This window comes from Terrapene carolina, unplaced genomic scaffold (assembly GCF_002925995.2).
Source record: "Terrapene carolina triunguis isolate 2854851 unplaced genomic scaffold, T_m_triunguis-2.0 Scaffold238, whole genome shotgun sequence".
Taxonomy (NCBI): domain Eukaryota; kingdom Metazoa; phylum Chordata; order Testudines; family Emydidae; genus Terrapene; species Terrapene triunguis.
The window spans coordinates 5648826-5669342 of NW_020664589.1; the positions used below are offsets into that span (position 1 = coordinate 5648826).

The 20517-nt window shown below is 47.6% G+C and overlaps 2 protein-coding genes across 3 annotated transcripts in view; one reads left to right on the forward strand and one right to left on the reverse strand.

Moving 5' to 3' along the window:
- The window catches only part of LOC112101970 (alpha-1-acid glycoprotein 1-like), a 12769-nt gene extending 5923 nt beyond the window's left edge, over positions 1 to 6846 (forward strand). Inside the window, exons 5-6 of the mRNA XM_024192925.3 lie at positions 2670 to 2773; positions 6696 to 6846. Of these exons, the coding sequence (XP_024048693.1) occupies positions 2670 to 2773; positions 6696 to 6767 (176 nt within the window). The 3' untranslated portion in view covers positions 6768 to 6846. The remainder of the gene's footprint in view (positions 1 to 2669; positions 2774 to 6695) is intronic.
- Positions 6847 to 9015: 2169 nt separating this feature from the next.
- The window catches only part of SLC25A25 (solute carrier family 25 member 25), a 33312-nt gene continuing 21810 nt past the window's right edge, over positions 9016 to 20517 (reverse strand). For both annotated transcript variants that reach the window (XM_024192926.2, XM_024192928.1), the window contains exons 2-10: positions 17538 to 17664; positions 17343 to 17430; positions 16083 to 16194; positions 14665 to 14823; positions 13686 to 13838; positions 13106 to 13213; positions 12631 to 12798; positions 12043 to 12193; positions 9016 to 11558 (exon numbers count right to left, since the gene is read on the reverse strand). In XM_024192926.2, coding sequence (XP_024048694.1) covers positions 11374 to 11558; positions 12043 to 12193; positions 12631 to 12798; positions 13106 to 13213; positions 13686 to 13838; positions 14665 to 14823; positions 16083 to 16194; positions 17343 to 17430; positions 17538 to 17664 — 1251 coding nt within the window. In that variant the 3' untranslated portion in view covers positions 9016 to 11373. The remainder of the gene's footprint in view (positions 11559 to 12042; positions 12194 to 12630; positions 12799 to 13105; positions 13214 to 13685; positions 13839 to 14664; positions 14824 to 16082; positions 16195 to 17342; positions 17431 to 17537; positions 17665 to 20517) is intronic.

Consider the following 20517-nt stretch of genomic DNA (forward strand, 5'->3'; position numbering starts at 1 on the left):
AAAAAAAAAAAAAAAAAAGCCACCACGATCGGCGGCAGCTCCACCACGCCGCTTTCTTCTTCGGCGGCAGGTCCTTCCCTCTGAGAGGGACAGAGGGACCCACCACCGAATTGCCGCCAAAGAGCCGGACGTGCCGCCCCTTCCCCTTGGCCGCCCCAAGCACCTGCTTGCTGCGCTGGTGCCGGCCCTGATGCTATCCCTCTCCATCTCCTTCCATTTCCCTTCCTATCCCACCCACATTCTCCCTCCATGCTGTCTCCATCTTCTGTCCCATTCTCATATTGACCTCCCCTCTCTGTTTCCCTCCTTCCGGCTCCCCCACCTGTGTCCCTCCCACACACTCTCTCTCTCTGCACCCCCTCCTCAGTTTCTTGCCGCCTCTTGCCCCTCTCCAGCCCCCTCAGACTCCTGCCCACTTGCCCAATCCTAGATCCCTTAGAGTGGCCATCTTCCTAGTGTGCAGCCCTGCGTCAATCTCAGTGAAAATGATAAGATATGGTAACAATCTTGACTAAGGGCAGCCCCAATTCCACATACAGAAACTAAAGGGGAATGGCAGCCATCTTGACTGAGAGAATCCTATGGCCTCCATCCCATTGAGAGTAATGGAAGATGGCAGCCAAATCACCACAAGGGCAATATTCACAAGAAACACAAATACCAAATATCATGAGAGTTGGACACACTGTGCTCCCCTAACAGAGTGGGGCATCACTAGCCACTGAAGCCAGCCTCTCCAGTCCTGCCTGGCTCCTTTTCTGCTGGGGTGGTTTGGGGGGATGGGAGGGACGGGCTGAAGAACCACTGCCTAGAGTCAGCTGCTGAGATGGTGCCTGTGTTCTCAATCCTGCCTGAGGGAGTGGGGCTCAGGGCTGAGTGAGCTGTGAGAGGGGAAACTGCAATCTAGTGCCCAAAGAGCCAGCCAAGCACCCTGACAAGGGAGGTGGGGAGGATGGAACAGGAGGGACAGGCCCTTGACCCCAAGCCTTCTCTCTGTAGCCGGCAGGGGAGGGAGGCACCTCAGAAGGAGAAGCAGTGCTGAGGGGAAAAACTCACCCAGAGCTTATGCAACCCCGGGACATGGCTGGGATTCAGTCCACAATTTACGAAGCCAAGTTGTCAGAAATCTGGGAGTGTGTGTGTTGGTCTTTCCCCTCAGAAAAGCTCTGTAGTGGGGGGGGCCAGGTGAGCCACCTGCCTGCCTCCATGGAGGGGGAATGAAATGGCCAGGGACCAGCGAGGACAGGGCTACCCCAGCTGGTAGGTCTGAGTTGGGTCGCATGGCAAGCAGGGTGAAGTGCCCATTGTTATGGTCAGGGCCCCCCAGAGGATTCAGGGGGCCTGGAGCAAAGCGGGGGAGCGGACATAAAAAAAAGGCACCACCTGCTGCGGTGCTTGTACTCACCGGGCGGCGCGCCGAGTATGCGGCAGCAGCGGTGGGTCCTTCACTCGCTCCGCGTCTTTGGCAGCACTGAAGGACCCGCTGCCAAAATGCCGCCGAAGACCCGGAGCGACTGAGGGGCCCCACGCCGCCGAAATCCCGGACCGCCGCCGGGTGAGTAGAAATTAAAAAGGCGCCTCTAGCCAGGAAAGTGATTCTCGGCCAGGGCTCGCGGGGCCCTGGCAAATTGCCCCATTTACCCCCTCTGGGCGGCCCTGGTTATGGTTCTGTGTCCCTCAGGACCATGAAGAATGGGCAGCAGTTAAATATTTCACAACAGACAGAACCCCCACTGCGCCAGCCAAGGGGGAGGGGGAGCGCCACATGCCCAAGCTGAGGAGAAAAGTGGGAGTTGCTCAAGTGCGGGAGAGTGGGAAGAACATCCAAGAATGGGATTACACCCACCAAACCAGTAAGAGTCATGCCCCTCCGAGCTGCATTCCGGCTCTCCAGCCATATTAGCCCAAATGAGGCTCTGATGGTGGGTTTAAGTAGCTTTGGAAGTTCACTTCTGATTCACTGCTCAGCAAGTAGAGCACCGGTGACAGAAGCGCTGTAGATAAAGAGTTCTAGGCTAAATGTGGGAAGCACACATTTTAACAAAGGGATTATTAGGTGCCTTGTAAAACTGATATTTCTATAAAACCCTCTTAATTGAAAATACATTTTATAAGCACAAAACATCAGAGGATTCATTTGCCAGTAAATATATACCACACAGCTCTGGTGCATTGAAGCAATTATGGATTAAGCATTATGCCCTGTTAATCAGGAAACCCAAGGTGAGCATGTACTGACTAACATATGACAGCCCTCCATACACACCAAAAGGTCATCATCAGCATGGTTTGGACTTCAGATGTTCTGCACCACAGCACTGACCTCTACTACACAAGCTAAAGGAGTCCCACCATTAGCTAGCAGCAATAGTATACTGTTATCCTCTATATGAACCAGCCACTAGAGAAGTGCAACTTTATAAGTGTGTTATAAATACATACCCTGTGGGGGTTAACAGTCACAGCACAGATAAAGTGACATGAATGGAGAGGAGAGAGAATCTCTTACTAGGACAACCTGGTTAAGTGTGTCAAACAGAGAGAATGAAGAAACAAGGAGGATAGGTAAGGAACATGGAAATTATATGCCTAAACTAATTATATTAATCGAGCTCCTAATAAACTGCTCTCTAATATTTAATGCTGCAATTTCTTCCTTTTTAAAACAGCCCGGAACCAAAACATGAGTAAAACTCAGTTGGAGGAATTCAGAGACCATGCTAAATGTCTGGGTCTTCGTGAAGAGGAAATAATTTATGCACCATGGCAGAAGGTAAAGTTCTCATTATGGATCAGTAAACATCCTTGGCCCCATCTTCAGTGCCACACAACAATATTCAGAGGGGTATCGTGTTAGTCTGTATCCACAAAGACAATGAGGAGTCCGGTGGCACCTTAAAGACTAACAGATTTATTTGGGCGTAAGCTTTTGTCGGTAAAAAACCTCACTTCTTCAGATGCAACAATATTGTAACCCTCAGGAGCTGGGAGGGAACAAAAGGGGCCAGCCTCAGCTACAAGGAGTTTTATAAAAAATGAATAAATAGTCTTAGATCACAGCAATGTATAGTCCAGGGGAAAACTTCAAAAACACCCAAGTCCCATTTTCAAAAGTGACCTAGGCACTTAAGAGCTTAAATGTCCTTGTAAAATCAATGGGATTTAGACTCTTAAGTGTCTAAATCACTTTTGAAAATGGGACTTGGGTGCTTCTGAAAGTTTTACTCCCAGAAAACAAATCTTCATGTGATGGACACGCATATTCACGGAACAATGCACTAAAAATGTGTGGTTTGTAAAGATCATGAACCCAATCACCACCTTCCCCCTCTCAGAACAGGAATTAAGTACAGGACTTAAATACAAAAAGAATATACCCACAGACCCACCCTTCCATTATCTATAATATCTTACATTTCTATAGTATCATTCATATCAGAATAATTTATAAGCCACACATTCAAGGAACAATTCACTTATCACTAAAATGCAGCCATCTGTGGGGAGGAACATGGCAACTGCTAACAGCACACAGCTATACCACACAACAGTTTAGAACAGGGTTTCTCAACCCATGAGTCAGAACCCAAAATTAGGTCACCAGAATGTTTTAAAGGGTCACATGGCAGCTCCTGTCCTACAGGGTTGGCTGGGCTCAACTCCTGGCTCCAGGCACTGCAACCTCTGGGGTCCCAGCACCACTCAGGTTCGGCCCAGGAGTCTGGGTAGGCCACATTTAAGTGAGTGGCACTCAGGGCCGGCTCTAGGCACCAGCAAAACAAGCTGGTGCTTGGGGCGGCACATTTTTAGGGGCGGCATGGCCGGCACCAGAATGCCGCCCCTAAAAATGTGCCCCGGCCGCTCTAGCTCACCTCCGCTGCTGCTGCTGCCGCCGCTCGCGCACCGCTACTCGCCCTCCCTCCCAGGCTCTCAAGCCTGGGAGGGAGGGGGAGACTCCGAGCGGTCACAGCGCGGGCACCGCTTCTCCCCCTCCCTCCCTCCTAGGCTTGAGAGCCTGGGGGGAGGAGGCAGGGCTGGGGATTTGGGGAAGGGGCGGAGTTGAGGCGGGGCTGGGGGTGGGGTAATTAAAAAATGGGGGGGCAGCCAAAATTGTTTTTGCTTGGGGCGGCAAAAATCCTAGAGCCGGCTGTGGTGGCACTGCAACCCCATGAGGCAGGTCACAAGTCCACTCACACAAATTTGTTCCAGTCAGGAGGGCGGGAGGGATCAAACCTAAGCAGCACTGTAAGCCCAGAGGTTGCAATACCCGAAGCGGAGAGCCAAGCCCAGCCAGCCCCACAGCACAGGAGCTGCCACTGTGGGGTGAGTGCCAGGCAGGACCCCACCCCACCCAGGGGCAGGATCCAACCAAAACCACCCCAGGGCAGGGCCGTAACCAGGGTGGGACAAGTGGGGCAGCCAGAGTACAAAACCACGAGGGCAGCTCTGTCAGGCCAGCCCTGCATGGCAGGGCTCAGAGGGAGCGCCACCTCCACCTGACTCTCCTCGGCAGGCCACCCAGCCTGTCAGGGGAGGGAAATAACCTGAAAAAAATCTGTGTGCTTGCTCACCCTGGGTCCTAAAATGCCTAGTTATGGCTCGGTCCCAGGGCCTCCACCCTCAGACTATTTATTGGGTCACAATAGGCCATCAACATTTACAAATGCATCCTGAGCCCCCAAAATTTGAAAACCCCAGGTTTAGGACATAACAGGAAATGAAGAATGCCAAAGCTAGCTGACCCCACAGGAGCTAATTTAGCCAGAAAAAGTTATTCTGTCCAGAATTTAGCTAAAAGCTACAGATCTCTCTCTGGATCTGGCAGAAAGTGTCAGCTGAAAGCAGGGCCGCCGAGAGCGAGTTCGGGCCCTGGTGAAAAAAAAAATTTCCGGGCCCTCCAGCAAGGGCGGACCAGCTAAACAGGGCCGACGAGGGGGGGGGGGGGACGCCAGGGAAGCTGGGCCCCCTTCCGGACCGCCAGGCCCTGGTAATTTGTACCGGCTTTCCCCCCTCCTCTCATCAGCCCTGGCTGAAAGACAAAACTCTTCAACAGCACATCATCCACCCTCCTGCCCCCATTTGTATTCCAAAGCATTCCTTCAGTACGGACTCCAAAGGAAGAGCACTCCCTGTCCCTACTGAATTACCAGCCCCACTTCCTATAGAAGTTTGGGTTTTTCTAGGTCTCCCACCCAAGAAATAGCTCAAGGGTGCTGGAATTTGAAAGATTTGATAAGAACATAGCTCAAGAGAGTAGAGCCAGACCCTTTTCCTGTTTCAGTTAATATACACACCTGGTTCAGAGGTTTATGTCCAAACTACTAAGGTCTCTAGGTAATTTTATAGTCCTGGCAGGCATACATTCTTTTCCAGACAAAATGGAGGTGCAGGGATAACTCTTACCATAGATGATCAGGTGCCATCTCCTCTGCTTCTTCAGGAATGTCTGTTCCTAATTAGTACCTGAATCCAGCTTCAGGTGGTCTCATTAGGCAGCTCACCACTTAGAGGTTAGTAGAGAAAACCTAGTCCCAGAGAGAATCTGAGTACTTCCACACCAGAGTAACAGAGGAATTTCTCATGGGGAATCTCTCACACTTTCATATGACAATTAAGGTCAAAGGAAAACAAACTACTGAAAGTAAAGCTTTGAAACAATTGCCACTATTAAATTGAACAGAATTCTAGAAAGAACAGTCAGACAACCTGAAGCCTGTCTAGATTTGCTCCTTCTTTCCCCTTTGAGCAGCCAGCTCTCCCTATAAGCCAATTTGCAATCACCTGTGGAGGTAGCTACTTGTTCCCAACAAGCTAATTATGGGTTGCTGCAAACTTAAAGGGACAACCCTACATTTGGACCAAATTTAAGTTCTGGTAAAAATCAGAAGTTTTAGAAAAAACAATAGGAATAGTCCAGGTCAGTCTTGTTCTTGCAAAGTTCTGATGAACACAGGTGCTTTCAAATAAAGAAAGATTCTCCTGCAGAGTCTGAGACCCAAAACCTTTGCAGCTGTAAGAATTTAAAAGTGAAAGTGACTATACCAAAACTAGGACTGACTTTGATTTTTCTTGGCCAGGCTGAAAGAAATGCAAGTGAGCAGAGCAGAAGTAGTGACAAGCAAAACACATTTTAAAATGTTACATTTTCAATCTAGGGCATCAATATTAACATAGTTAAAGAAATGTGTTGACAGAGGATTTAACTTCAGTACCTCTTAAGAGTACAACTTTTTACATAATTCCTTGAGCTTCTAAAAAGGATTTCACCCATTTTAATTCATCTAGTTGTTTTCCCATACTCACTTTAGGGCATGCTTAATGTACAGGTCACAGGGTAGCATTACTGTTGTTACATATAGTTCCTACTTTATATTACAGACTTAGAAGAACTGTTAGCTGCAGTTCTAATCCCACCCAGAAAAAAAAAAAAAAAAAAGTTGTATGATCATAGATCAGCAGAATCCAGGGAATGGCATAGGAGAGGTTACAGCTATAGTAACAGTATTAACCCTGGGTAAAGCACACAATTAACACAGGCCCAGTTTCTCCCAACAGGGTGACTTAGTTCCTTTGGGAGGCTAATTTATTGCTGAGCAAAAAACACAAAGAAAAGGAAGTGATCCTGTTGCTCTAGAGAATTCTCTCCTGTTGGTTCCATACTGACATCAATTGTATTCGCTGCATATTTTTCTCAGAAGGAGCTATGCCAAATGAAAGAAACCAAACAAACGATTCCCCAGGCAAGGAGACCCCAGCTACAGTACTAGGATAACTCTGAAGCTAGCACAGCTGGACATCAGCAACTGACCACTTAACCTCTGCAGCAAATAAAAGTTTTCCTTATTATTTCTGCTGTGTATTGTTGATGCAACATCAACCAGGGGAGTTGCTCTACTAGATAGGTAGATCAGGGTTTAATGAGGAGAGATCACAGCTAGTTTTGATTTGCCTAGTTATTTGCAAATAAACAGACAGTTAATAGGCCAACTTTCCACATGCTGGACAAATGGCAGTAACCATGGTTGCAAACCAGCACGAAACTTGGACATTTCTTCTCTGCTGGCTCAAAGCAGCGAGTTTTACACAGGTGGTTCAACAGCACCAAATGGGAAACAGAGGGCAGTTTTAACATTCGGTTCTCCACTATGGAAACACATTGATACTACTCTGAAACTCAATGTTGTGATCACCAGAAGAGGGCACTCCTGTACTACTACTTAAAGTTACTGTACCAATAAGTGCTGGAAGGCACAGCTGATGTAATACACAGGGAAAAGCCTCATTTCTGTTTTCCTTTAAAACAGCTGGATAGCGTACATCAGGCTGAAGTGTAAAATTGAAGCTTACCTAGTCACAAACTTGGCTACCAGAATTAATTAGTTATCTGTTCCTATGAGGAAATTCCTTTCTAAAACTTGTAGATGTGAATTAGAATCCCAGCTCCAAAGGATGTTTGCCCATTTCAAGGTCCTAGACGAATGGGCGAGGGAAACTGGCTGATCACTAAGTTAGCAAAAACAATGACCATGTCAGATCTCTAGGAGCCTACACCAGTGGGGGTTCCATCACTCAGAAATGGAATTGTTTCGATAGACGGGATGTCATGAGCAGCCTGAATCCCAGTAACTCCAGCATACCAAAACCAGAAATGATCAAATAGCAGTGTCCCCTCTGTAGAGCACTTTATTTCAGGCTTTCCCAGAGAACCCCTGGGTGGCCTTACATGAGCACCTCACATCAGTTCATTAATGTAATGTCACAGCCCTATGAGGTGGGGAAGTTTTATTGTTCTTGAGCGAACTAAAATGTACAGATTAAGTGACTCACCATGGGGTGACTCACCTGTGACAAAGCCAGGAATGGAACTCAGATTGCCTTAGTTTCAGTCCAGTGCTTAAACCCTTAAACTAACCTTCCTCCTCTTTGAGATGAAACAGATCATAAGAAATGCAAGGAAGAGGTGGAGTAGAAAGCAAATCCCCTCTCCCCGGAGCTAATCCCTCCTAGTTCTAGGTTGGTAGGTATTTAGTGAGCACTGCGATTTCAATCAATTTTGTTCCTTCATTTCTCTCAATAGGGGAGAGGGAGAATAGGGGTCACGAGTGGTTCCTATAGTGAAAATGGAATTGTAGAGGTTTATCATCTCTCAGATGTGCCCCTCATGATCTCAGGGACCAGGGCCAGCCCCACAATTAAAAACACACCTCTACCAGACTGTGACAGGCTGGCTTAGCACCATGCCCCAAAAGGTCAGAGTCTGGCTCTGAGTGCCCAACAGGAGACCATTAACTCAGTAACACCCTTCACTGATAATTGCCACCAGCCTTTAGACTAGAGGATCCAATCTAGGGAATGCTAACTCAAGTGATTCCGCTGATTGCAACTGCAAAAGGTAGTTTCTCAAATACTTAGGATACAACCTTGTTACGGTTTTATAAATGAATAGAAATTCCTTGAACATCTGGAAGTACATAGGGAGCCAGTGTGGTCCTTGGAGGACTAGTGTAAAATGGTCCCCGTGGTTAATTTTACTAAGCAAGGGGGTGGCTATGTTCTGCACTAGCTACTGTACTTGAATAGTCTGCCAGGGTATGCACATAGAGCACTTCATTGTTAATGGGCACTGTAAAAAGCACATCAGGACAATGCCCTTTAAAACCCAAGTGCCGATACCTCGAGGGTGCAGTCAGACTAAATAAAAGGCACTACAGATCCTCTACGCAGAAAAAAAGATCCAGCTATTGAACAGAATGAGAACCGAGATTCACCAGCACCCACCGCACAGACAATAGGTTGGTAATGGGATATGCTTGACTCATTCTCATTGCCACAGTAAACATTTAGTTCTGGTTATACTCAGGTGGTTCCCTTGAATTAGGATTCAAAGGGGATTCTGCTCTGACAGTCTTGCTGTCAATTACCCTCAGTGAAGAAAAGGGGTTTTAGGAAAAAACTGGCCCCACAGTCACTCGCACAGCACCAGTGATGCACTCTCAGAGAAACGCAGGCACATGGTAGCTTTGATAGACCTTTATTAGCAGACTGTTCCCTCCATGAGGAATCTCATTGGTTAGATTTGCGTTCTGACAACTTCCAGTTACAGCTACAAAGACAGTCACATTTTGCATTGATTTTTGTATTCGGAATATTCCCATTAGGCCACACTGGTAGGAAGGAGCCACTGCAGAATTAACAGTTGGTCTCAAAGGGGAGGTGGAAAAAAAAATCATGTCACTAATCCAGGTACAAAGTTAGATTTCCATCTGGCAAGAACAGATAGCAAGGAGAGTACCTAAAGACTGAAGGTTCTCCATACTGCCAAAGCCTGTCACACCCGGAGCAGCTGCCAGGAGTGCCTAACGAAGCCCTTCCCGTTCCCACAAAACTTCTCCATAGTGCACGTGTGTGTGAGAAGCACTGGGACTCAGCAGCAGATCTGCCCACTCGCCTTCGAACAGAATTGCAGCAGCTTGTGTCCAAGTGCAAGTTTCCTTCCACATTTCTGGAAACTGGCAACTTTTGTCTTATTTTTAAATCCCTGAGATTTTTTACCTCCCCCACAAAAATTCCAATCAACCCTCTCTCAATTAGCCGTTGAGACATCAACATACACAGACCTTCCATTTCCCCAGCTTGAGCCATCCACAGGAAATCCTTTCTGTCACACACACATGCGAGGCGATTCCAGAGCAAGGCAAGCCTCAAAATACACCATTCCACGTCCCTTGTCCCAGTGGACTGTTTCCTAGCTAATCAGTTCCCCTCCCTTCTATGGCTTATTGCTACAGGGAATTTCTCTTGACTGACGGAGGCCCTCCAATAACCAGCCCAGATATAAAAAGAGCAGCTCAAGCTTTAGGGGAAGAGAACACTAGTGACCTCAGTGTCTTCCCCTGCTGCTGAGCGGTGTGATGGTAAAGGTGCAAATGGGTAAGAAAATAATACAGAACTTTAAATAGGAGAAATACAAGGACAGTAACAATATTTAAACAAGTCTATAAAAATAGTTTACATAACTCTGTTCAAATAAATACAAAATAAATATGATTTAAGCAGTATGACATGAGTGGAATGTGACACTGGTCCATTTTGCCCCAAATCAAAAGTTGGAAGAGGATCTCCTGGGCACCAGAAGCCTGATCCTATAGACTGAAGTAGCCCATAATACAGTCAGAGAAATTTTAAAGCCATTCCCTTCCCTTCCCCCTATGAAAAGCACCCTCTGGGAGAAAAAGAAAGCAGTCGTCTTCAAACCCCTGATGAACCCAACTTCCTCCCAATGTCAGCTAACATTCCTTCCCACAACATTACTCCTAGCCTGGGGATTCCTTATCCCTCAAATGCAAACCCTAACTCCAAGTCTACAAAGAGATCTAAAGAGGGATAAATAGCAGCTTAGCTGCAGGGTTTGGAAAGGGTCAGTCGTCCCCCCTTGGCACCAAGCAGAACCTTGTTCAGAGTACCACGCAGGCTGCAGAGCCTTCTCCCATGCTGTGCCAGGAGCCCAGCTACAGAGATGGAAAAGAGTAGCAGAGTACGGTCAGTTATTCAATGAAGCCATGCATCAAGGCAACAGTCCATTCAGGGCTCTCTAGCCTTCCCCTTTCCAAACCTCTGCTGGGCATGAATGACAAACCCATCTAGCATGCAGCAATGCAGGCGTGCAGGCTCTAGTCTGCTGCTTCTGTTAGTAAGTGCATCTTGTTAGCAGGTTTATGAGACAGACTTGATCTGACCTATAAAAATAAATAATCCTAATTCTCCACCAGGCTGGCCTAAGTAACCTTCAGCCTGAGTGGAAGAACCACTGCTCACCAGCCCCAAAAACTGGTATAGTTTAAAGTTACATTTCATGTCAGAGTCTTGGAAGCAGAACATGAATGTCTCCTACCGAAAGAAATACATGTAAACATAATAAATAAGTCTGTGGTGGCAGCACCAACACAAAGTTTGTACAATTTTAAACAGGTAGGAAGTTAAACTGAATGGAAAAAGAAGCTCCTTCAGCATGTCAAAAGTTGCTACATATCTCCAGGCCAACAGCTCTGTTTCTACATGTAAGATCCCCGCTCTACTAGGCTGCTGGAAACTGGCCTCAAACTTGCAGCTTGAGACACAACCAGGAGTTGATCCCCTGGTCTCCCAATTGGTCCCCTGTATGCTTGAAGGACCACTTGATGGTTTAAGCAGAGCTCTTGAGTAGCAAGATGGCAAAGGACACCAAATCCTCCACATCCTGACTCTCTCACAACTGGATTTTCACAGCTTTGCTTAGTCAGCTTAGTGTCGACACATTCACAGAATGAGAGATGGCTATACACCCCAGGATTACAGCCCAAGATTTCAGAGTTCAGAATCCTTGGTGTCTCCTGGTCACCGTGACTGCACCCCCAGGGTCATCTTCAAGTTCTCATAAACCACGTAGCTGATGCTTACGGCTGGGATCACCTTCATGAAGTTCGGGGCCAGACCCCGATAGAGGCCAAATGCTCCCTCTGTCTTTAGAATGTGTTTGAAGAGTCCCCTCATTGTCACCTTTGGAGCTCCCTCCACTGAAGCTACAACAGAAACACAAGAAATAGTAGAGCATAGATTAAGGTACGTTGTAAGAAAATGCCTATCTCAAAGGCATGTGTTAGATTTGTTTATTGCACTCATACGAGCAGAGACTCTTGAGCTACACTGACCATATAGTTACGTGAGTGTGAGAGATTAGGCAGCAGAATGAGGCCATGCCACATATGCCTGCCATTTCCACACACACCAGCTCATGGGCTGACTAGAGCACACAGGTAAAGAGAATGAAAAAATGGCTTGGTTATAGAGGCTCTGGGTCCAACTGCCAAGAATGGCACAAAGTTCACATCGTTCTTGATCCTTGGCCTACAGATATCCCAGAGTTCAGCTGCACAGAAAAATTAAAATATGCCTTAATTTTGAAAGACCTTCCAGATCTCCACTGATACACACAGGGAGTTCCATACTCACTGCACACATAGCAGCAGTCCAGACTCTCCTCTGGAATTCCAGAACAGTTCTTACCTTGAGCCTGCATGCGTGTTCTCACAAGAGCCAGGGGATAACTGGCCAGCTGCCCACAGGTGCTGGAGATGGTGCCACAAGCAAGGAGAACAAACACTCCGGGGTCAGCACTGTTCACAGCATAGCGTTGTAACCAGGTATTTTTTAATGTCTAGAAGAAATAGGTCAGGTGTTAGCTGAGAAGGACAGGGCATGGAGCATCAAGAGACTGGCCCACACAAGGAGAGAAGCTGGGGTTGGAGGCTTGTGGAGATCTATGCAACGTCAACTAGAAATAACTGCAGAAGACAAGATCCTAGTTTGTCAGATTTTCTTGAGCAGCTGCTGCTGCCGCCATTGTAGTATCTGTGAAAGACACTAGTTTGCAGCTTTGCTGCAGCGACTCCCTCATCCAAAGGGCAGGGCCATAGATTGCCACAAGGCTTGTGCTGGAATCACCCCTAGGCCATGTGTGTTAATCTCAAGGGGCACGTGCAGAATTTAACCAGGAAGGTTTTATACGCCTACATTAGCGACATGCATGACCTCTCCCTGCTTGTCCTGAAAGTGAGATATCCCAGCCCCACAGAAGCCAGGCAGGCGCCGTACCTCATAGACTGCCAGGTCAATACCAGCGTATGGAATGATTCCTAGCATGTTGGGGATGTAGCCTTTGTAGAAGGCAGCCATTCCTTCCTTGGAGAGGATGTTCTTGGCGCAGTCCAGCATGCCTGAATACTGTCCTGTCTTCCGCAAGGCCATTCGGGTCTTCAGAACCTAACACGGCACAAGAGCATGCACTCTGTAAATGCCTACAACAGCACTGGGAGCAGGAACAGGTCACAATAATCCCATGAAGGGAGCACATCACAGGGAGTGTCAGCAACTCCATTTCATGCATTACTAGAGCTCCGTTACTAGACAATGCCCTTGGACATCCAGTACAAAAGCTGCCTCTAGCACCCAACACAATTCACCTCACAGCTAGCATTCAGCTCACATTACCACACCTCAATTTCTCCACCTAATGACTCCCCATCCCCTCCCCTATGTCATGGAGTAGGATGCCAGCCGCCAGCCTCACCTCCATTGGGTAGATGCTGCTCTGAGCAATGACCCCTGCCAGAGAACCAGCCACTAGCCGCTCATGAATTCCCAGCATTTCCTGGTCAGTGCCAATGAACCGTTTGATCTGTAGAAACAAAGACATATTATAATAGAGGGGGGCTTCTCGCAGTGAAGACAGTTTGACTGGCTGGACCACATAACACCTTCCCTCCTTAGCATGGGCCACAAGCTACCTCCTTTTTCACTTGCTGGGTCTGCCACAGGCTGGAGAGGGAAGTGTGAACACCACCTCTGTTCCAGCCATGCACTCCATCACTTCACTGTGACTTCATGCTGCCCATTTCTCCAGCTCTGCCAGAGGGTGAGGTGTGAAAGGCACTGTTCCCAACCTTGGAGAGAGGAACTTGCCAGGCATGGACATAAAGCTCATGCCCTCTGCCTGTCCTCAGTCTTCCTAGAGGCACCATACATTTATACCCTGACTGGTGGGTTACCATCCGTTACATGTCTCTAGTTTGGGCAGTCACTCGGATGAAAAGGCTCCTCCAGCTCCCACGTGGCCTTGTGTCCAAGCTTCAATACGACCTTTCCCTTACCTGCTCATAAGCCATGAATTTGATGGCAGACTCTGGCGCAATCTTCAAGACATTGATGCCATTCCCCCGCCACAGCGACTTGGGCCCGCCCTCTCGGATCATATGGGTAAAGCCACCAACGATGCACATGTTGTTACTGCGGGAGGCATGGACCTGGCAGGGAGGAAGGGGGAGAATTCTGATTGGTGCTAGTCCTGATTGCCACAGCTGCCTGTAATCCTAAAACAAAGGGCATTTCTTATCTACCCAGAGATTTAGGGAGCTTTAACTCTTCCCAGATTACATTTATAAAAAGGGGGGGAAAAGGCATTTTTGGGTTTTAAGTCTGAGATCAGTTAACTGATTAATCCACCTGAGCCCCAGCCCATCACAGCAGAAAGGGGAGGGAAGCATTCTTGCACAGACACGCCCCATGAGCTCTGGTACAGGGAGAAGAGGCTTCTCAGCTAAAAGACAGGGATAGTCACTGCTGACTGCCTGCCTAAGCAAAGTCCAAAATCCTTGCTGCGTAATTCTGCTTTCTAACATTGATTACACTTATCTCTGCCCTGTGAACCTGGAGCCAGGAGACCTGCCAACAAGTCAACTCAGTCATTTTCAGGGGCCGGTTCTCAAATCAGTGACTCCTCTTGATCCAGTTCCATGGAAGTAAGTTTCCCAAGGCTGTCAGGTACAAGGTGGTCTAGCTAGGACCAGTGATGGCTCTCTCATCTACTCAGATCCTAAAGTTTTCGTATCATTGTGGCAACTAACAGGTCAGGAATGGCTTTTACATGGCTAGAAATGATATTTGGTACAGACCAAAAGGCTGCCACTCACCAATGTGGAAGTAATAAGACTGAGTCCAACCAGAATCAGTCACTTGTCTGGACAGACAGTTTCAGGTCTGCTGCTAGGATCCATTTAATTGGACCAGTGCACTAAGGGAAGCAGCATGTGCACCTTGATAAAACAAAGCTATCCTTGGTTTTTGCCCTACCTGCATGAGCACTTTCAGCCGGTCCAGTGGAGCTGTGCAGGTTCTGGACACTGCACCTGCACCTCCACCCGCGACCAGATGTCTCCACCACATGCCCGTCTGCCTCTCTTCCACGGTGAACTCATCAGGGACTGTCAGATTCTCTCCCACGTCGAAGATCTGCAAAGGAAGGAACAAGGTGTTGAGAAGTGCTTGGAAGGATAGAGTTAGGTAGGTAGCTTCTTGTCACGTCCTCAGAGGTCCCGCTGTCAGTCACCTACAACTTCCCATAGCTTGAGTACTTAAATAAATAGCTGTAAAGCACGGAACATGAGCTTAATATTCAAATTCCCAGTTTGTCTGCAAATCATAGCTGATATGTTTGACCACACACAATAAAGGAACTGGCAGTGCCAGAGAACATGCAAATCATCACCATATAACAATAGCCATACTGGGTCAGACCAGTCTGATAGTATTTGACAAGGGTTGGTGCCAAATGCTGCAGAAGGAATGAACAAATAGGGCAATTTCAAAAGATCCAATCTGTCATCCACTCCCAGCTTCTGGCATTTGGAGATTTAAGGACACCCAGAGCACGGGGTTGAGTCCCTGACCATCCTGGCTAACAGCCATTGATAGACCTATCCTTCATGAACTTATCTAATTCTTTTTTTAACTCACTTATAACTTTTGGCCTTCACAACCTCCCATGGCAATGAGTTTCACAGGTTGACTGTGTGGTGCATGAAGTAGTATTTCCTTTTGTTTGTTTTAAATCTGCTGCCTATTAATTTAATCAGCTAACACAAGAACTAGGGGTTATGCGAGAGATAAATGATACTTCCTCCATACCATTCATGATTTGATAGGACATGGGGACCCTTGACATTTTAATGACTCCAGTTCAGGAGGCTGGGGACTTGCCAACCCTTTGGGCTGCCCCAATACAGAATGCCTAACTTTAATGATCAAAGTGACTAACCAAGGGCAGTGGGGTGTGGAAAAAGATATGTCGCTTTTGGAACCTTCTGGCGCTCAGCCAGTCTGCTCTCATTACACATTATAAAAAGCACTGAATAAATATATCGAGGAAGGGCTGGTGCCTGTCGTATCAGTTCCTGGTATTGGCAGGTCCTGAACTAGCAGGAACTGGTCTGAGCTCTCAGAGCTGTGATCCAAGTCAACCTGCTCGCTCGCTCTCCCCTCCCTCAGAAGGTCCAGTTGTCACCTGTGCCAGGGACTTCAGAAGCCATGCCAAGGATATATTAAATATATGAGAAGCAGGAAGTGACCAGGCGTCTAGAGCTAGAAGGCAGCTACTGAACCAAGAAGAGAATGATGGGGACTTGGTACGTGCTACTGGGAAGTGGCACTCTTATCAAGAAATTGGGGAAGGATTACGCCTGCTTTGATGGAGGAATTTTTATTTCTTTTACCGTTGAGTGCTTCCAGTACAGGATGATCTCAGGAATGTTCTCCACTGGGTGCAGCAGGTGATAGTCTCGCCACTCGTTCCAGTCAATTGTCATAGTTCCATTTTTATCCATGCTGCAAAAAAGTGTATTACAAGCAAATGAACAGGAGATGGGTGCATGGCCCCACTGAGGGAGAAACTCCTCCTCACCTCCCCCTTGGTTATTCAGGGCCCCTCCCCTCACCCCAAAGTAGAAACCTTCACAGGGCAACTACTGGAAAGTGTTACAAGGGTTGAAAGGTACAAGACACTGCTAGGGAATCCTCTCCTCCCAAGCCATGCAGACAGTAGGGGAAATGTGCCTCATTTTCTCCCTCCCCACTAGCCACACCAAAGGATTTGTTGTGCCCCCTCCCACCATGATTAGAACAAAACAAAAAAAATAACAACAAACTCTGGCACTGCAGAGAAGATAAGGAACTGGCAGAGACTAAAGTTACACAGGTACTTACTAGGTGACAGGACCCCAGAAATGGCCTGTCCTTATTCTGACAGACAGGCAAACAGACAGAGGGGAGGATGGCAAAGGAAAGGAAAAACAGGACAAATAAGTAATTGTTACAGTGTTAGTGCCACATGCATAGTGCTAAGCATTTCAGTAAAGTAAGTAAACAGTCCCTCTCCAGAGCAGCAAGCTGCGGGAGACACGGTAGAGGCACATGGGATGCCGGTATGATCAAGTGCATGCCCTTCTCCACAATAGGCTAGCGAAGGATCTTTAACTGCAAGGCTCTGAGACCTTGGGGTGAGGGGCTACAAGCATTCTTCCCCATTCCATAGAATGAATGGAGAAGGGGTAACTGAACTCCTCAGAACCTAGGAAAGGATTGTGCATAGATGGAATTCCCACCTCCTTGGAAGTATCAGATGGTAGCCATGCTGGAGACAGAATACCATCTTTATAGCCCAGTGGTCTGATCTAGCATCACAAGTCACTGTTCTTATTCATTCTATTTGACCAATGTTCTTGCTCTTTATTCTCCCCTGCCCCAATTTGATTCAAGCAGACTGAGCAAATGGGTGGCTGTCCTTCAGTCTCCATAGTGCATTATAGTTTTCAATACACAGAAGATTCAAAAATGCAGTGAGAAGCGATAGGTCTGAGAAGGGAGAGCTGCAGTCATTAGAGAGTGTATACAGGGAGGGAAGAGGCGATAAGATCACTCTTTACATTTCCTTCTGTATGTAGAAACTGAGGTGTAGAAGCCAGCTGAAAACTCACCTCTTGAGGATCTTCTCAGCCTGCTGTTCAGAGATCTTGACTCCCAGGTCCCGGAGGGATTGCATGATCTCCTGGGCATCGATACGGCCTGCAAAGATAGAAGCCAGTGAGCCCAGAGACCATTTACCCAAAGAGGCTTCAGGTTGACCTGCAGAGGCCACTGATCCTCTAGAGGACTATTAGAAAGAGCCTCACCATCATTCTTTTTATCCAAGCTCTTGAAGACCAGCCTCAGTTTTTTCTCATGATCTTGGAGATAGTGAACAAACTCCTCAAAGTCCAGCTGCCCATCCAGGTCCTTGTCTCCAGCTTTCACAATTTTCTGTTTTGAGGACATCAAAACAATCTCAGTTCCTTGTTCATTCAGATATGTTTACCCCATCTTTCTTCTTCAAGACACCCCCTCTATGTAACACTAATCAGTTAGCTAGACAGACAGTAGGACGCACATGCAGCATCAAGAAAAGTTCCCCTCCAAACTGGGCTCAGCTTTACCCAGGAAGTGATCATGTGTGGCAAATGGAGGGCAGAAAGGAGAGGCCAAACTGATTCCAGGCACGTGTCTTCACAAGTCAGTCACATAGACCAGATTACTCATACCTATGCAACTGATATCTAGCTAGTTAAGTGTCAGACCTGTAGTAATATACAACACCCTATGCCATAGATTGAATCTCAAACAGAGGCACTGAGCAATTCTAAACAGAAGCACTAGGACTGCAGGAGGCTTGGATCATAGAACCTCAATCAGATTTTCCCCCTCCCAATCCAAGCTTTTAGTTAAAGCAGAGTTTTCTTCCTCCCCCTGGTGCATGAAAAGGAAAACCACCACTGGGAATAACCAATCCCAGCCAGCAAGAGCCTGCTGCCAAACTGAAGTCCATCTCCCATGGACAGTGCTAGCGATAAAAGCTGCTATGATGCCAGCATGAACTGGTTTAGCCACCCTGCAGCTACACACTTATGTAGACCTGAATTGTACAAGGTCCCTGGGAGATGCAGATTGAACAGCAGACAAGACAGAGCGCTTACATCGAGATAGGAATCGAGCCCAAGCAACTGGGGAAGATAGGGAACTTTGGCATACAGTGCTCTCACACCTCAACTCACTCCCGCATGAGGAAATAGCACATGGCCTGCCCTGCACATGGGCACATAGCTACTTGTTAACCAGGCAGGAGAAAGCCAGCCTGCACAGAGCAATAATTTAGGTCAGTCGGTTCCTGCTCCACACCACATTTGCTAGTTGCCTTGCACAGATTACAAGAGCCAACAGTGACCAGCACCAAGTGACTCAGTCCAGTCACCTTCTCTACTTCACCTCCCTTTTGGATTATAATGCTAGTTATTCTCTCTGCAAACAGCGGCTGGCTATTATTATAATAGAACTCAGTTCTGGACTCCCAGATGTCAGACCCTTTAACAAGTCCTGTACTTACCAACACCTAACATTAATTCGTAAGGCAGGTTCTCAGTGAAAGTATTTCAAAGGGAACAGGTTAAGCCAAATTTATTCCAATATTTCTTAAACCTATGGAAGCTACCCCTGCTCAGATGCTTTTAAATCAAGATACACCACTTAGTTTTAAATCCTGTATGTAGCTACACACACTTGGCCACTACATTTAAGGTTAAAGTCAGACAAACACCCAACTGGTCCATTCTGGTCCCAGGGCAGCCCAGGATCATTCCTATCATTTCTGAGAGTCTTAACAAAATAAAATGAAAACCTGAACCACAGTGACCTTAGAGATATGCCTACCGTGTTCCTAGTCTGCAGACAGTCATATGACAGTTGTAAAGGACACAGATGGGGCCCCATATTCAACTTGTAGGCTAAAGATAGACAAACACCTCTGGCATGTCAGCAGATCAGAGTCAAATAGCTGATCCAGGCTTCCCTCTAGCAGATAATCCCTGACCAGTTCATGGCCAGTGGGATTCACAGCCTCCATAAAACAGTTAGGAGAGCTGGAAGGCTCTCTTCTTCCTATGAGAATTCCTGACAGTTATCACAGAGGAGATGGGGATAACAGGAACTACCATAGTTAGGCAGTTTCTACCTGCTCAGGCTTGCTAAATTAATCACTCCAAGCTTCACTAAGCAATGAAGGACAAACTGTTTCTAAAGTTACAGCAATGGGAATTGCTGGGATTCTTTCCTACTTGTGCAGGAGGTAGGGTGACCAGACGTCCCCGTATTATCGGGACCATCCCGATATTGGGGGCTTTTGTGTCTCGATTTTTCACACTTGCTATCTGGTCACCCTAGCAAGGGATGTACACGTTATACCTTCAGCATCCTCTTCAGGGATATGGGTGAGCACCCACACCCGCCGCCTTGCCTTCAGAGGCAAACAGGAATCACTGCAGCAATTTCTATTTTGTCCTCTGTAAATACATGCAGATACAACACTAGCACAGCCGTGCTTTTGCAACTTTAGGTTAATGTTAAGTTGCGAGTGTTTGCCATGATCACCTTCATAAAGTGCCTCTCCAGCTGTTCCCCTGCCCCTCCTCAGTTCTTATGCACAAATCTGCCATGCACGCAATCTCCTGGAATGCATAAGCAGTCACCAGTGCCCTTAACAGCATCGTCATCTGACATTCAACTAGCGAACAGAAGGGACTGCAGTGGAATGGAGAGAGGGTGAGTGTATAATTCTAGTACAGGGGTGGCCAACCTGAGCCTGAGAAGGAGCCAGAATTTACCAATGTACATTGTCAAAGAGCCACAGTAATACGTCAGCAGCCCCCTCTCAGCCCCCCCCCCCCCCCCCCCCCCGCTCCCAGCGCCTCCCACCCACCCACCGGCAGCCCCATTGATCAGCGCCTCCCCCTCCCTCCTCCCCGCACTTCCCAGGAGATCAGCAGTTTCATGACATGCAGGAGGCTGGGGAGTGGGGGGAGGGGGAGGGAGAGAGGAGCAAGGGCACGACAGGCTAAGGAGCGGGAGCGGGAAAGGCTGGAGGGGGGGCAGGGCCTGCGGCAGAGTCAGGGGTTGAGCAGTGAGCACCCCCCGGCACATTGGAAAGTTGGCGCCTGTAGCTCCAGCCCCGGAGTCAGTGCCTATACAAGGAGCCGCATATTAACTTCTGAAGAGCCGCATGTGGCTCCGGAGCCACAGGCTGACCACCCCTGTTCTAGTACGTTGCCCTTCTGTAGCAGAGGGCTT